The sequence below is a fragment of the Pituophis catenifer genome, unplaced genomic scaffold (assembly GCF_029215685.1).
Source record: "Pituophis catenifer annectens isolate HBS135680 unplaced genomic scaffold, rPitCat1.0.hap2 SCAF_4, whole genome shotgun sequence".
Taxonomy (NCBI): Eukaryota; Metazoa; Chordata; class Lepidosauria; order Squamata; family Colubridae; genus Pituophis; species Pituophis catenifer.
Window position 1 is genome coordinate 124,653,000 of NW_027256884.1, and position 16,253 is coordinate 124,669,252.

The window sequence follows — 16,253 nt, forward strand, 5'->3', positions numbered from 1 at the left end:
CCGGTAGCAATCGCGGTGGGTGGTTTGGAGAACCAGTAGCAAAAATCCCTGTGCACCCCCCCCCACCATGCCCAGTTGAGCCGCACGATCATCAGAGACTTTTTTTTTAACTTTTAAAAACATTTTTTCTACAACCTCTTCCGATGAAAAAATGCTTTTAAAAGTAAAAAAAAAAAAGCCGCTAATGATCGCGCGGCTCAGCTGGAATCATCAGAGGCTTTTCAAAGCATTTTTTTCTGCAACCTCTTGGCCGAAGAGGTGGTAAAAATAATGCTTTGAAAAGTCTCTGACGACCCCAGCTGTGTTGCCTGATCGGCAGAGAGGCATTTTTTAAAAAGCCTCTCTGACGATCCCAGCTGAGTTGCCTGATCGGCAGAGGCTTTTCAAAGCATTAGAAAAAATGCTTTGAAAAGTTTTTTTTTAAAAGTTGGCCACGCCTACTCACCAAGCCACGCCCACAGAACCGGTAGTAACAAATTTTACATTTCACCCCTGCATCTCCAGTTGGGACGGTGCTTGGATTGGATCATGTGATGGACATGGTGGGTGCAGGGGAAGAGTCTTGGACTTTCTTTTGGGTGGGGAAAACCCGGAAGCTTTCAGATTCGGCTTTTCCCAGATGTGCCAATATGACCTCTCTAATAAAATGGAACTTTGAGGAAACTCAAGGAGTTTCCTTGGAGTTTTCTTTCGTTGGGGGTGTTACTTGGAACCCTGACACCTGGAAGTGTTCTAGTCCAACCCCCTCAAGCAGGAAACCCTATACGATGGCTGCTTTACAACTGCTGTGTTTACTGAACAAACACCGTTTTATGACCATTATAATATATGGCAGTAATGGATAGTCTCCATTACGGTCGTAAGCCAAGGACTATTTGTATAATGTTTGTGTGGTATGCCCAGCAGCTGTTATAAAAAAAGGCACTTTGCTGGTATTGTATAAATACACACACACACACACACACACACACACACACACACACACCTTGCAGAGATGGCTTTGAAGTCTCGACAATCAAAATGTTCCTCTCCAGCCCAATTACGAGCCAATTTCGATCCCCTTTTGAAAGCTTCCATCGAAAATACTGTTATTCTGTGAAAGATGACAAAAGCTTTGCCGTGGATTAGAATTTTCAATTTTCCCAGAAGAAGCACAACCAATCTTTTACCCTCACGTTGTTGTTGCCCTTTTGTGTCTTTGCGTGTCCTCGAAGAACATGTACTCAATAATGGGACAACTCCAGGTAAGAATCTCGCTGACTCTTGATCAGGTCAAGGATCACAAGACAATTAATTACTAGCAGTTTTCAGGTCTTCAGAGTACAGGCAAAGGTGCTGAGCCTTTCTTTTGTGCGTTGGCTTCCGTTGGGTCGAATCCAAAGAGCGTTTAGTGTGTTGCTGACACACCGTTCTGGGTAACTTCTTGGAACTTGACATTATCCTTTTTTTTAAAACCTCTGGTTTGCTAGGAACACTGTCAACTCTTCCTCCTGTTCTTTCCTTCCACCCACAAGTATACGTCATGTCAGCAGCCCTCGATTGTTTGGACACCAGGGACGAAGTGGGGGAAAAAAATTTCCATGGACTGGTAGCTGCCCGTGGCCCGAAGGTTGGAGAGCCCTGTCAGGGTTCCAAGTAATACAACCAGTGGTGGGATTCAAATAATTTAACAACCGGTTCTCTGCCCTAATGACCAGCTAGGTAGGCGTGGCTCGGTGGTTATGTGATCATGTGGGCGTGGCCAACTCAACATCACTCACGTCGATGTGCGCTTCGCCTTAACACACCAGCACTGTCAAGTTAGGCATTTTTCTGAATTTTTGACCCATTGAGCCCCAAAAGTTTCCCATCACTGGATTATCCTATCACAACGAGGAAAGCACAAAACAGAAACAAAGATTTTTGATAAAATTCTTTGAGGCTTATCATCCCTTATCCCAATACCCACTCCAGAATTCATACAGCTAGAGGCATCCATAAATGGTCAGCCCCCAAATAACACCGATTGTTGTTTTGTCACCGTGGTATTTCCAGTGGGTGTCTTGCAAGAACCTTTGTGGCCAAAAGCAATTTTAGCGAACCACTGGAGCGCCGATTGTCTTCCAAGATGCTTTAAAATACGGTGTGAAGAGCAGCTGGAATCTTCTCCGGTTTTTCTTCATAAAGGGAAGAGCTATTTTGCAACAATAAGCTAAAGTTGGGTTATTAAAGTACGACACTCTAAAAGGCTTTGCGCTGAGGCGGCCCAGCTCTTTAGCAAATGGGAAATGAATCAATAGGCAGCATTTAACCATCTGGGGATCTAATCTGCTTGTCGTTGTAAAACTTTCTGGTTCTCGGATTGCCAAGTCCAAATATTCTTTCAGACTTTGGTCTAAAGCAGGGGTGTCAAACTCAAGGCCTGTGGGCCTCATTTGGCCCACGGAGTACTTAAATCTGGTCCGCGGGGCCGGCCTGGAAATAGCAAAGGATCGGCCCGCGGTGCCTCTGGCAGCCAATATGGGGCATGGGGGGGCTGCAGGGGGCCCCGCACCCAGTTTTCAGCTTGGACGGCCTCCTGCAGCACTTTGCCGGCCAAAATGGGGTGCATGGGGCTGCACCAGGGTGGGTTGCCCCCGGTTCGCACCGATTCTATAGAACCGGTAGTAAAACCGGCGGGAGGCTCTGCCCACTGACCCTGACATCATAAAAATGCTTCTGCGCATGTGCACGGCCCCGTTGCAAACCGGTAGTAAAGGTAAGTAGAACCCACCCCTGGGCTGCATGTGGCCCCCTCGTGCCCCGTTTTGGCCGGCAGGGTGCTGTAGGAGACGTCCGTCCCAACTCCCCCCCCTCCCTTCCCCAGTTGGCCCGTGGAGGAGAACTACAATGCTGATCCGGCCTTCGAAGAAATCCAGTATGACACCCCTGGTCTAAAGAGCCAAAAGCTTTATTATTTGTATTTTAAATCATTAAACCACCACACTGAGGACAGGACAAGAAGTAGTGGGTGAAAGCTTGTCAAAGAGAGATTCCCCCCAGGACTTTCTAGCTGAAATTTCCTGTCAGTTAAAACAATTAATCAGTGGAATTCTGCTGGCCTGAAAAACCTGGAGTTTTTTAAGAGAAGGTTGGACAACCATTTGCCTGTAAGGGTATAGGACAGAGATCTGCAACCCTAAACACTCAAAGAGCCATTTGGACCCCTTTCCCACAGGAAAAAAAAAACACCGGGAGCCACAAAACCCTTCCCATGCCTGATTATTTCTTGAGTGGCCACAAAACTAGCATATGAAGTTGAATTAAATGTTCTGTTTTCTTCTGAAACTTTTCTTGTCTTGGATTTATCCATGGTTGGCCTACTGGGGGTTGAAAAGCTCAATAAATCGTGTGCCGACGGGTGTCGCACATTGGTGATTGTGATGCATATTTTGAGTGACAGAGCTGCAGCAGAGGGGTGAAAGAGCCACATGCGGCTCCAGAGCCGCAGGTTGCTGACCCCTGGTATAGGATCTTCTGCTTGAGCAGGGGGTTGGACTAGAAGGCCTTCAAGGTCCCTTCCAACTCTGTTATTCTGTTAAGGGAACTAAGTATGTCTAGACTAACAAAGAGAAGGTTTACAGGTAACATGGTAGCTGCCATCCGGTATTTATCCAGAATGGTATAAGGCAGTGATGGCGAACTTATGGCACGCGTGCTAGAAATGGCACACAGAGCCATCTCCCTGGGCATGCCAGCCATCACAAATTGCTTTTCCGGGTTCCGGCAAACTGTTGAGCTTCCGGTTTTTGGCGTGCACATGCGCACTGGTCAGCTAATCTTCACATGTGCATGCGTACCAGAAACTGGAAGATCAGGTGACTGGTGTGCATGCGTACGCCGGAAACCGGAAGCTCAGGCTCCCGGCACGCGCATGCACACCGGGGAACTGCTCTTCCGGTTTCTGGCGCTCCCACGCATGTGCATCAAGAAGCTACTCTTCTGGTTTCCAGTGCTCCCTAGCGCATGCATGCACGCGTCCCGTTTCAGCACTCGGTGCCGAAAAGGCTCGTCAACACTGGTCTCGGGTCTCCTGCTTAAGCAGGGGGGTTGGACTAGAAGACCTCCAAGGTCCCTTGTGTTATTCTGTTACACTTGTATAGTCAAGGATACCCTTTCTGTGACAGTTATATTGTTATTTATTTTTTTCTCCCTCTTTCTCTTTTCTGTAGGGCAATTCTGGCCTGGGATTCAGTATTGCTGGAGGAACAGATAACCCACATATCGGGGACGATCCCGGAATATTTATTACTAAGATAATACCAGGAGGAGCTGCTGCGGAGGATGGAAGACTCAGGTAATTTGTCCTTTAATTTTCTAAACATAGAATCCATGTGACGCTGCGCCACTCTTTCGAAACAGGCTAAATTGTGCGCCCTCATCTGGGCCTTCCCCAGCCTCCAGGACTGGCCCATGTTCTTCCTCAGCCTCATCGCTGTCCGACTCCGCTGCCAGCTCCGCAGGCTGCTGGCAGACTACAACACCGGCTCCATACAATTCCCCCTCCCAGTTTCCCACAGTAGTAAATGTGGCAGGCCTGAAGGCCCAATGCAAAAGATGGCTTCCAGGCCTGACACTATCAACCACAGGTAGGAATCACTCCACGTGGCGAAAAACTGCTGAAGACTACAAAATCAGAAGAAAATTACAAAAAAAAAAAGAAGCAACTGAAGGCTGTATTACTGTCCGGAAATCTAAACCTCTTCATGATACATATATATGGGACATGACACTGAAGGTAAATCAAATCAACATTTGACTTGGCAGCAGTAGGAACCTGGAATTCTTAAAAACAAAAAAAAAAAAAAAAAAACCCTGAAGGAATAATCACAGCAGCTAGAGACAGGCGATTCAAATTCATATCGCTAAAGCCAAAACTGAACATATTTCAAAAGGCAGAAAACGCTGACTCTGTAAGTTCGAAGCGGGAAGTGTAGAATCCCCTCATTAGTGGCTGTAGCCAAATTGCTCCAACGGAGAATATACACAACACCATTGAATTTGCAAAAATTGTGGATTGGTATTTATGAAGAAAGTTCGGCTTTACTGGTAGCAAAACTGCTCACACGTTAAAAAAAAAAAAAGCCTTAGAAAATGAGGATGGCAAGACGTGGTGGGATTTTAAAACCCAGACTGACAGACATCTGAAACGCTATACATCAGACTATAACAGTGATGGCTAACCTTTTTGCTGTCGTGTGCCGAAAGCGGGGGGGGGGAGTGTGGGGGGGCGCGCATGCGAGCCCACACCCATACTTCAATGTGCCCTGCCCCCCCCCACACACATGCCCGTGTGACACCCCCCCCTCCCCCGCTTCCCCTGCTTTTGGCATGAGATGGCATGGTGGGCCTCGTAGGCCCGTTTTTTCGCCCTCCCCAGGCTCCAGAGGCTTTCTTGGAACCTGGGGAGGGCGAAAATGGCCTTCCCCACCCCCCCAAAGCCGTCTGGAGGCAGGAAACAGCCCGTTTCATGACTTTCGGTGGGACCGGAAGGCCCGTTTTTCACCCTCCCCAGGCTCCAGAGTCTTTCTAGGAGCCTGGGTAGGGCGAAAATGGTCTTCCTCATCCCCCTGGAGACTCTCCGGAGGCCGGAAATGGTCCGTTTTCTGACTTCAGGTGGGTCCAGAAGACCCAAAAATTATCTAGCCAGGGCGTGCATGCGCGCTGGAGCTGAGCTAGAGCAATGCTTGCATGCCCACAGATATGGCTCCGCGTGTCACCTGTGGCACGCGTGCCATAGGTTCGCCATCACGGGACTACAACTTTTCAATAAATATTTATAAGTTTTAAATTCACTGACTTTAAAAAAAATGCTTGAGACTTCTTACACGCTACAACTATTTCTCCATGATTCCTAAGCTCTTTAGTTATGTTGGAAGAAATATCCAGGTCCAGGTCCGAGCCGGGAGAAAGGCATTGGAGACAAAATGGAGGCTGGAGGCTGATTGGAAAGAAGGTCCATTTATTGATGAAGCATGTGTGATTCTGGGCAGCTGACCAAATGGAATTGAGAGCGAGGGGGTTTTATACCTCCTCTTGGGCTTTGAACTTGAGCTTCCTGTTCCTGTGCAAGAACATGTATTCTATTGGCTGTTGTCAGACTCCCATGGGGCCATGTAGGGGTCATGTTTGTCTGAGCTACGTTTGGTTGATGTTTGGGCTGATGCAATAAAGGGGCTAGTTGGGCAATTCCTATTGTGGCTGAGGGCTAATCCTACCCTACCTGAGGGTATTTCCTTATGAATAGAGCTATCTATCTCTTAAGTGCTGACATCTGCTGAGGGTTATTAAGAAAGGTGGGGGCTACTTTCCAAGAGCATGTTTCTCCATTTCTCATCCAGGGAAATATAATATTCTGCCGTTTTAATATTTCCTAAAATTTTTCATTCTTCTAGGAGAGGGGTGGGTGCTAACTTTCTACAGTTAGAACTTGAATCATCCGAAAATAGCCTGGATGAAGATGTTTGTTGGGTAAAATAATACTGTTATTTTTAATTAAAAATTGGAGGGGAGGAGGAGGGGGAGGAGGAGGAGAAGGTGGAGGAAAACCAGAATTAAGGGAATATTGTATTAGACTATTTACTTCTTCATTTGTCCCAACGGTGTTTTTTCAAGAGGGAACTGGACTTTTTTTTGTTATTCCTTGAAGACGTTTCGCTTCTCACCCAAGCTTCTTGGATGAAATGCAAAATGTCTTCAGAGAATAACAAGAAAAACCAGTTGCCTTTTGAAAAAGCACCTTTGGGACTGTTGTGACCTAGGCCCAAGTAGGTATTATCAGACGCAATCAGTTCTAAAACAAACAGACTTTATTAGAACAGCTGAGAATTAACTCATTCTCAGTGCAGTCCAAACTAATTCAAAACAAATTCTTCATAACACAATTCTTCAGCCTTATCACCAACCTTGGTCTACTTTGGCAACCTGCCAAAGGCTTTTCTTGGCAAAAGTTCAGAAGCAGAAGACGCCGACAAGAAATAAATGCAGCATGTTTTCCGACAAAGAGCCTAAGAGCCATTGCTGCTCTTTTAAGCCTTATGGGAGGGGCCAATCATCTCTTGGCCCTACTCCCGAGTCGCCCTTTTTGCTTTAGCTGCTCTTGCCTTCTGGCAGCTCTTCTCATACGTGCACTAGGAACAGGCTCCTCCTGTTCCACTGCCTCTCTGCTGTCAGCCTCTGGAGGCTCCGGAGTCCGCACATCACTCCCAGATGGCCCTGGCCCATTCATTCATTCATTCATTCATTCATTCATTCATTCATTCATTCATTCATTCATTTATTTACATTTAGGTCTTTCCATGCGTTTATTTACCGGGAGCGCATCTCAAGCATTAGTTGCATATAGGAATTTAATTTTTCTCAAATATGAGTATAAAAGTCTGTTCCATCCATAAAATTTAACCCTTGTAACATAGAAAATCTGGTATTTGCCCAACACACACACTGCTTCAATTCTGTATTAGAATGTCAAGATTATACCAAGAGTAGAAAAGATACTCAACCTAAGGATCCTAACTACCTGAAGCCAGGATGCAGAGCAGTGTGCTCCTCTAGCAACTTAGCTGAAATTGCCATGTAGCAGTAGGAACAATCATATCTTGGCCCTACTCCCGAGTCGTCCTTTTTGCTTTAGCTGCTCTTGCCTTCTGGCAGCTCTTCTCATACGTGCACTAGGAACAGGCTCCTCTTGTTCCTCTGCCTCTCTGCTGTCAGCCTCTGGAAGCTCCGGAGTCTGCACATCACTCCCAGATGGCCCTGGCCCCATCTCTGCCTCCGATGCAGAGCCCTCATCCGGGCCTTCCCCAGCTTCCAGGACTGGCCCCTGTTCTTCCTCAGCCTCCTCAGTGTCCGACTTCGCTGCCAGCTCCGCAGGCTGCTGGCGGACCACAACAGGGACAACCATGACCTAGATGACTGAGAATCTCCATAGATATACTTCTTCGTTTGTTTATTAAATTTATATACTGCCCACCTCACTGTTGAAGTGACTCTGGACAGCTTACAATAAAAAGATGATATCAAAGATGAATATCAGTTGAATTTGAATGCATTACAAAATTACAAAGTAGACATATTAAAACTTAGGCAGCTCTAGCCTTAAGGGAATAGTGGAATAACCACAGGAAGACATGTTGTGATAAAAAGAACAGTTTAATTAGACCCATAATCTTACTAAAATATATGTAACTAATTAAATCAAGTACGCAATATGTATCATTAAAAACCAAAGAGGTCAGTCTCCAAAGCTGGCCTAGAAGTCACCAATCAGAGGAGTAAACATTTATACCTTAGAATCAAACCAAGAAGCTGGCATGTTGTATAAACCAGTCCATCAGGTTAACCATCATATGGTTGATTTGGACAGAACATATTCTAACTGAGAACAGTTTAGTGGAATGGTTAAGGTGCTGGTCTAAAAACCAGGAAACTGTGAGTTCTAGTGCTGCCTTAGGCATGAAAGCTGGCTGGATGACTTTGGCCCAATCACCAGGAGATGTTGAATTCTAATCCCGCCTTAGGCATTCAGGCCAGCTAGACAATTTGGGCCAATCACCAGGAGACTGTGAGTTCTAGTCCTGCCTTAGGCATGAAAGCTGGCTGGGTGACTTTGGCCCAATCACCAGGAGATGTTGAATTCTAGTCCCGCCTTAGGCATTCAGCCCAACTAGATGACTTGGGCCAATCACCAGGAGACTGTGAGTTCTAGTCCTGCCTTAGGCCTGAAAGCTGGCTGGATGACTTTGGCCCAATCACCAGGAGACTGTGAGTTCTAGTCCTGCCTTAGGCATTCCGCCCAGCTAGACGACTTGGGACAATCACCAGGAGACTGTGAGTTCTAGTCCCACCTTAGGCATTCAGCCCAACTAGATGACTTGGGCCAATCACCAGGAGACTGTGAGTTCTAGTCCTGCCTTAGGCATGAAAGCTGGCTGGGTGACTTTGGCCCAGTTACCAGGAGACTGTGAGTTCTAGTCCTGCCTTAGGCATGAAAGCTGGCTGGATGACTTTGGCCCAATCACCAGGAGATGTTGAATTCTAGTCCCGCCTTAGGCATTCAGCTCAACTAGACGACTTGGGCCAATCACCAGGAGACTGTGAGTTCTAGTCCTGCCTTAGGCATGAAAGCTGGCTGGATGACTTTAGCCCAATCACCAGGAGATGTTGAATTCTAGTCCCGCCTTAGGCATTCCGCCCAGCTAGACGACTTGGGCCAATCACCAGGAGATTGTGAGTTCTAATCCTGCCTTAGGCATGAAAGCTGGCTGGGTGACCACATCTATCTGGGGTTTCATAAAACAACTGAGCATCATTCTTTTCTAGGCTGCATGCCAAAACCACCTACTGCTTCCAGAACCAACTCACTATATACATTTGGTTTAATTTGATTTGCATTTAAATTTAATTAGAATTACATCTGGTAATGTCTATTCTTAACTGTTGTTATGTTAACCGTTGTTAACATATTCTTATGTTTAACTGTTCCTTTATCTCATTGAAAACTACCATTTCTGGAGGTCTTAGGTAGGGAAGACTGAATCCGAGAGTTTCAGGAGATAATATAGCTCCATAGCCAGGGCTGAGATTCAACCGGTTCAAACCGGTTCGGGCAAACTGGTTGTTATGATTTTGGACAGTTCGGAGAACCGGTAAAATCGACCACCGGCTAGCCCCACCCACCCTGCTCCACCCCACATGCGCACACACTCACATTTTTGGCGAGCTGGTTTTTAAGTGGGTTGAATCCCAGCACTGTCTATAGTCATGATGGCGAACCTATGGCACGCGCCTCTGGAGGGCCTCTGGCGGGGTGGAAAAGGCTGTTTTTGCCCTCCCCAGGCTCCAGGAAAACCTCTGGAGCCTGTGGAGAGTGAAAAACGGGCCTACCAGGCCCACTAGGCCATCTCGTGCCAAAAGCAAGGGGAGTGCAGAGGGGGGTCGCGCATGCATGCGTGGGGGGGGCGGGATGCATAGAATTATGGAGGTGGGCACACATGCATGCAACCTCCCCCCCCCGCTCTCCCCCCGCTTTTGGCACGCAATGGCAAAAAGGTTAGCCATCACTGGTCTATAGCCTCAGTTCTATCTTTCTTTGCAAGGAAAATAGAAACAAAAAACTGACAGTTGAAAAAGACTTATTGGACCATCCAATCTGTCATTTGAGTTTTTTATTTTCTATTTAAGTGTTTGTTGGATGATGGACATGTGTTTATCCCAAGTAAATTTCTATTTTAATTAGGTTTAAATCCCCCCTTTTTTTATTCAGTGGCATACATAACACTCCCTCCTATTTTCCCCCTGAAGATCAGCCCTGTGAGGTGAGTGGAGTTGAGAGACAAGAGAGAGAGAAAGTGACAGGCCCAAAGTTACATCAATAGTTACTGGGACTGAAAATGGACTAGAATCTCTTCCTAGTCTAGTGCCTTAACCATTGCACTGCACAGGGGGTCCTCGATTTACGACCACAACGGAGTCCAAAATTTCTGTTGCTAAGCAAGTCAGCTGTTAAGTGAGTTTTGCCCCATTTTACGACTTTTCTTGCCACAGTCGTTCAGCGAATCACTGCAGTTGTTAAGGTAGTAACACGGTTGTTAAGTGAATCCGGCTTCCCCGTTGACTTTGCTTGTCAGAAGGTCCCAAATAGGTGATCAGATGACCCCGGGAGACTGAAACCGTCATAAATAGGAGTCAGTTAATTGCTAAGCATCTGAATTTTGATCGCATGACCATGGGGATGCTGCGACGGTCATAAGTCTGAAAAACTTTCATGGGTCACTTTGTTCAGTGACTTTGAATGGTCACTAAATGAACTGTCATAAAGCAAGGACTACCTGTATTCTTGGCTAGAGCAAATTGTGATGCTTGAAAGAAGTTGGAAGCCTACGAAGGCTGCAAATCATGGGGAAATTTTCCAAAGCACCAACTATTTTTCCCCCCAAAGCAGCAAAAGGCAAGACAAGAAACAATGGATGGAAACTAATCAAGGAGAGAAGCTAGCCTAGCACTGATGTTACCTAGTCAGGTAATGAAACGTCTGCAAGAAAACAAACAAGCTCAGAGAGCACCAAAGACCCCTCATTTCAATCCTGAGCTACAAATATTCTTCTTTATCTGAACCTGGAATTGAGGAGAAACTTCCTAACAGTGAGAACAATTAATCAGTGGAACGGCTTGCAGTTGTAGGCTTTCAAAAGGAGACTGGTCAGTCATTTTTTCTGAAATGGTATAGGGCCGTGATGGTGAACCTATGGCACACGTGCCACAAGTGGCACACGGAACCATATTGGTGGGCATACGAATGTTGCCCTAGCTCAGCTCCGGTGCGCATGCATGCGCCAGCCAGCTAATTTTCGGGCCTTCCGGGCTCACCGGAAGTCAGGAAACAGGGTGTTTCCAGCCTCTGGAGGGCCTCCAGGGGGGGAGGCCCGTTTTTTGCTCTCCCCAGGCTCCAGAGGCTTTCTAGGATCCTGGGAAGGGCGAAAACGGCTTTCCCCACCCCCCTGGAGGCCCTCCGGAGGCCAGAAACAGCCCATTTCCCGACTTCCGGAAGTCAGCAAACAGGCCGTTTCCAGCCTCTGGAGGGCCTCTGGGGAAGGCTGTTTTCGCCCTCCCCAGGCTCCTCGAAAGCTTCTGGAGCCTGGGGAGAGCAAAAAACGGACCTTCCGGTCTCCGGGGGGGGGCAAATGAGCTGTTTCCCGTCTCCGGGGGGAGGGGAGACCATTTCCGCCCTCCCCAGGCTCCAAAAAGCTTCTGTTTGGCATGCGACGGTGAAAAGGTTAGCCATCACTGGTATAGGGTCTCCTGCTGGAGCAAGGGGTTGGACTAGAAGACCTCCACGTTCCCTTCCGATTCTATTATTTTAGATTTCCATGAGTTCTTTGTGGTCTTGTAACCATCGCCTATCGCTCTCAGCGTTCAGTGCAAAACAGCCCATTTTTTAGGGAGCTCTAATTTAGATCGCTGGCAGAAGGTGGGGCCTCGTTTTTAATTCCTTCGACAAGTTTGAACAAGATCGTGCCAAGTGAGTTTTCCCACCTCTGGCCGGCGGAGGCATCTCTTCTGCTCCTTCATGTGTTGACGTCTCTCCATTCAGAAGAAGAAGAAGAAGACATGGGTGGAATTTTGGCCTGGGGGTTTGTTGTGACTCTTTGATTTGTTGGCGTATTTTGTCAAATCCAATCCAGAAAGTTAAGAAGGAAAGCTGCTTGCAACATACCAATTTGGAACAGGAGAATGTCTTGCAACCAGTTTTCTGGCTGGAGCGAGAAGAAGCTGCTTTGACTTTTTACCGGAGTGACTTTTTCCAAAACTCGATTGACAGGTGTCCGCCAGTAACTGGGAAGGCGCCTTCTCTTCATGTGGGTTCACCTTTTTAATCCCAATCCCAAGACATTTTCATTTCGTGGCATCTACTTGGGATTTCTTTCTTAATCAGCTTGCGTTGCTTACCAGAATTCAGAAGGTTGAGAATTCAAAAGGCTGAGAGCACCTGATCATATCTGGAGCAAAGGAGTAAGTACTGACTTCTGTGAAGGCATTTTGTCGTTCTGTTAGATGCAGGGAGAATAAAACGGAAAGAGATTTATGCCTTCCCTTCATCGTCTTCTGGTGAACTTAATACATGATATTTCTTGCTTACTGCTCGTTGGCTCTGGCAGAATGAGTGGTTAATCCAGATCCTTATTATTTAAGGATCCTGTAGTTAATCCTGCTCTTATTATTTCACCGATAAAAAACTTTTCTTAACTAGGAATTTTATAGATGGTTTAGTCGTCCAGGAAAGAGCATTGATGGGGCATTGACGGAACAAAATTAGCAATAATAAAGGAGAATATTTGTAGCTCAAGGTTGAAATGTATTCATTTATTTATTTATTAGTTTGATTTATATGCCGCCCTTCTCCAGAGACTCAGGGCGGCTTACAATGCTTTTAAGCAATAGCCTTCATACTTTTGTATATACTTGCTTAGTGGGGTTTTTTGCCCCCCCCCCCAAGCGGTGTTCTATTTTATACAAAGTCAGCTTATTGTCCCCACAAACTGGGTCCTCATTTTACCTATCTCGGAAGGATGGAAGGCTGAGTCAACCTTGAGCCTGGTGAGAATTGAACTTGCAATAATTGCAGGCAGCTGGCAGCTAAATACTACTTTAACAGTAGTTTAGTCCACTGCACCACCAGGCTCAGTGAAATGAAGGGTCCTTGGTACTCTCTGAACTTGCTTGTTTTCTTGTGACTACTTCCCTTACTCAAAGTAGGGAATGTCATCAGTGCTACTAAAGAGTGGGGTTTGCTCTCAGAATGTATCCATGAACACCAGCAGTTCAGCGGTTCGAATCCCTAGTACAGGTCTCCTGCGTGAGCAGGGAGTTGGACTAAATGACCTCCAAGGTCCCTTCCAACTCTGTTACTGTTAACCAACTAGCAGTCTGAAGACATGATGAAAAGACTCTTTCATTTCAGAACACATGGACAGACTTAACCATAGATTCAATTGAGAAAACGTGACCATCCTAGACCAAACCAAGTCAAAAAAAAATGCTAGAAAATTTCTAGAAGCCTGGCACGCTGACAAATTAGCCATCAATAGACACATAGACATCAATATACATTATGCAAAAGAGACAATCCACCAGCCAAAAAAGAAATAGAAAAGATCCAAAGCATCTCTCCACTAGCAATCAACAGCCAGATGAGCATAGATTTGAGGGGCTGCCACAGGGAGGAGGGGGTCAAGCTATTTGCTAAAGCACCTGAAGGCCAGACAAGGAATAATGGATGGAAACTGAACAAGGAGAGATTCAACCTGGAAATAAGGAGAAATTTTCTGACAGTGAGAGCAATCAACCGATAGAACAGAAGTTGCCTTCGGAAGTTGTGGGAGCTTCAGCACTGGAAGCTTTCAAGAAGAGATTGGATTGCCATCTGGCAGAAATGGTGTAGGGTCTCCTGCTTGGGCAGGGGGTTGGACTAGATGACCTGTAAGGTCCCTTCCAACTCTGTTAATCTGTTAATGTACAGGTTGAACTGAGTATCAGTATGAGATTTACTCAGGGGTGAAATGTAAAATTTGTTACTACCGGTTCTGTGGGCGTGGCTTGGTGGTGGTGGGGGTAATGTGACTGGGTGGGCGTGGCCAACATTTTTTTTTTAAACTTTTCAAAGCATTTTTTCTAATGCTTTGAAAAGCCTCTGCCGATCAGGAAACTCAGCTGGGATCGTCATGAGAGGCATTTTAAAAAATATCTCTCTGCTGATCATGAAACTCAGCTGGGATTGTCAGAGAGGCATTTTAAAAAATATCTCTCTGCCGATCACGAAACTCAGCTGCGATCGTCAGAAACTTTTCAAAGCATTTTTTTAACCACCTCTTCGGCCAAGAGGTTGCAGAAAAAAATGCTTTGAAAAGCCTCTGACTATCCCAGCTGAGCCGCGTGATCATCAGAGGCTTTTTTTTTTACTTTTAAAAGCATTTTTTCGTTGGAAGAGATTGTAGAAAAAATGCTTTTAAAAGTAAAAAAAAAAAAAAGCCTCTGATGATCCTGCAGCTCAGCTGGGCATGGTGGGGGGGGGGGCACAGGGATTTTTGCTACCGGTTCTCCGAACCACCCGCCGCCATCGCTACCGAATCGGGCGATCCAGTCCGAACCGGGAGCATTTCACCCCTGGATTTACTCTAAGATAAACATCATACCAACAATTAAGTGAACAATATCACGATCCAGAAAGTGGCAAACAAGCCAACAGTAAACAGCCCACCCAAAGAACCCCCACCAACACTGACAGGGCAAGACACTAGAATATAAACTGCCAGTAAAGTGGACTCCTTACTACTAGCACTGATGATGTTGCCTAATTGGGTAATGAAACGTTTGCAAGAAAATAAGCAAGTAGCACGAGAGAACTCTCAAAATTTAGCATTTCTAGTGTCTAGGTTTGAAAACCTGGGTACTTGCGGGACCGCCTACTACCACCAATAGCCTCCCACCGGCCGGTACGCTCCCATAGAGAGGGCCTCCTCCGGGTGCCGTCGGCCAAACAATGCCGACTGACGGCCCCCAGGGGGAGAGCCTTCTCTGTGGGGCACCTACTATCTGGAACGAGCTCCCCCCGGAGATACGGAGGATCCCGGATCTGCGCACCTTCCGCCGCACTTTAAAGACCTTATTATTTCACCAGGCGGGCCTGGCCTAATTTTCTCCCTCTTTCATAAAAGATTTTTAATTTTTAAATATCTTTTAGTATTTTATACATTCAATTTTAAAATTGGTTTTAAATAGTTCGGGGTTTTAAATTTGTCGGAGCCAAAATTATTTAATTTGATTTTATTCTACTTTTAAATTTTGTATGTATGTGTTTTATTGTTTGGCTGTGCACCGCCCTGAGTCCTTCGGGAGTAGGGCGGTATAGAAATCAAATAAAATAAATAAATAAAATAAATAAAAGGGAGCGTGGGAATGGTCGACCCCAATTTAGCATGTTCCAGACATGCTAAATTGTTTGTTTTTCAAGTGTTTTTCAAGTGTTTTCAAGGGTTGTTTTTCTTGGCATCTCCCAGGCAGGGTGGCCAATTTTGGGAACTGTAGTATTAAGGCAACTAGAGATCACCACATTAGAAAACCTGTTTAAGAATAGTAACGTGAGAATTCGGCTTTTTTTTCCTCGAAGTTTTTTATTTTTATTATTTTACAAACATATCAATGCGTGAAGAGCGTGGCTCCTGAGTGTCTTACATTTTAGTACAAATAAAATAGTATTCATCATATTTACTACGTTTGACAAGCTTATATAATTCTGGTAATAGTACACATATTTATGTTAAGTAATAATCTTCCATTATTTAGTTATTCAGTATTTTAATATGTTATTTTTATGCCAATCACCATATTCTGCATGTCATTCCTTTTACTACAAATAAAATATTATTAATCATATTTGTTACATTTAGCAAGCTTATATGCTTCCAATAATAATACACATATTTGTGTTAAGTTATAATATTCCATTGTTTAGTTATTCAATATTTCAATATGTTATTTTTATGCCAATCACCATATTATTCAAGCATATTTGATAATACCGTCATTCTAATTCTGATTTCCCCTGATTTCCCCTCCCACCTTATTGTGTACTCCATTAATCCCCCTCTCTCTAGTTTGCATCCCTATTCTAATTTTTAATTATGCCACTATTATATTTAAAAATATTCCCTTTCTATCCATCGTCTCTTGCCCGCTTT

General features: G+C 45.4%; 1 protein-coding gene across 2 annotated transcripts in view; it reads left to right on the forward strand.

The window, feature by feature from the left end:
• DLG2 (discs large MAGUK scaffold protein 2) overlaps positions 1–16,253 on the forward strand; it is a 1,162,532-nt gene that overhangs the window by 887,758 nt on the left and 258,521 nt on the right. For both annotated transcript variants that reach the window (XM_070942955.1, XM_070942956.1), the window contains one exon: positions 4,191–4,315. In XM_070942955.1, coding sequence (XP_070799056.1) covers positions 4,191–4,315 — 125 coding nt within the window. The remainder of the gene's footprint in view (positions 1–4,190; positions 4,316–16,253) is intronic.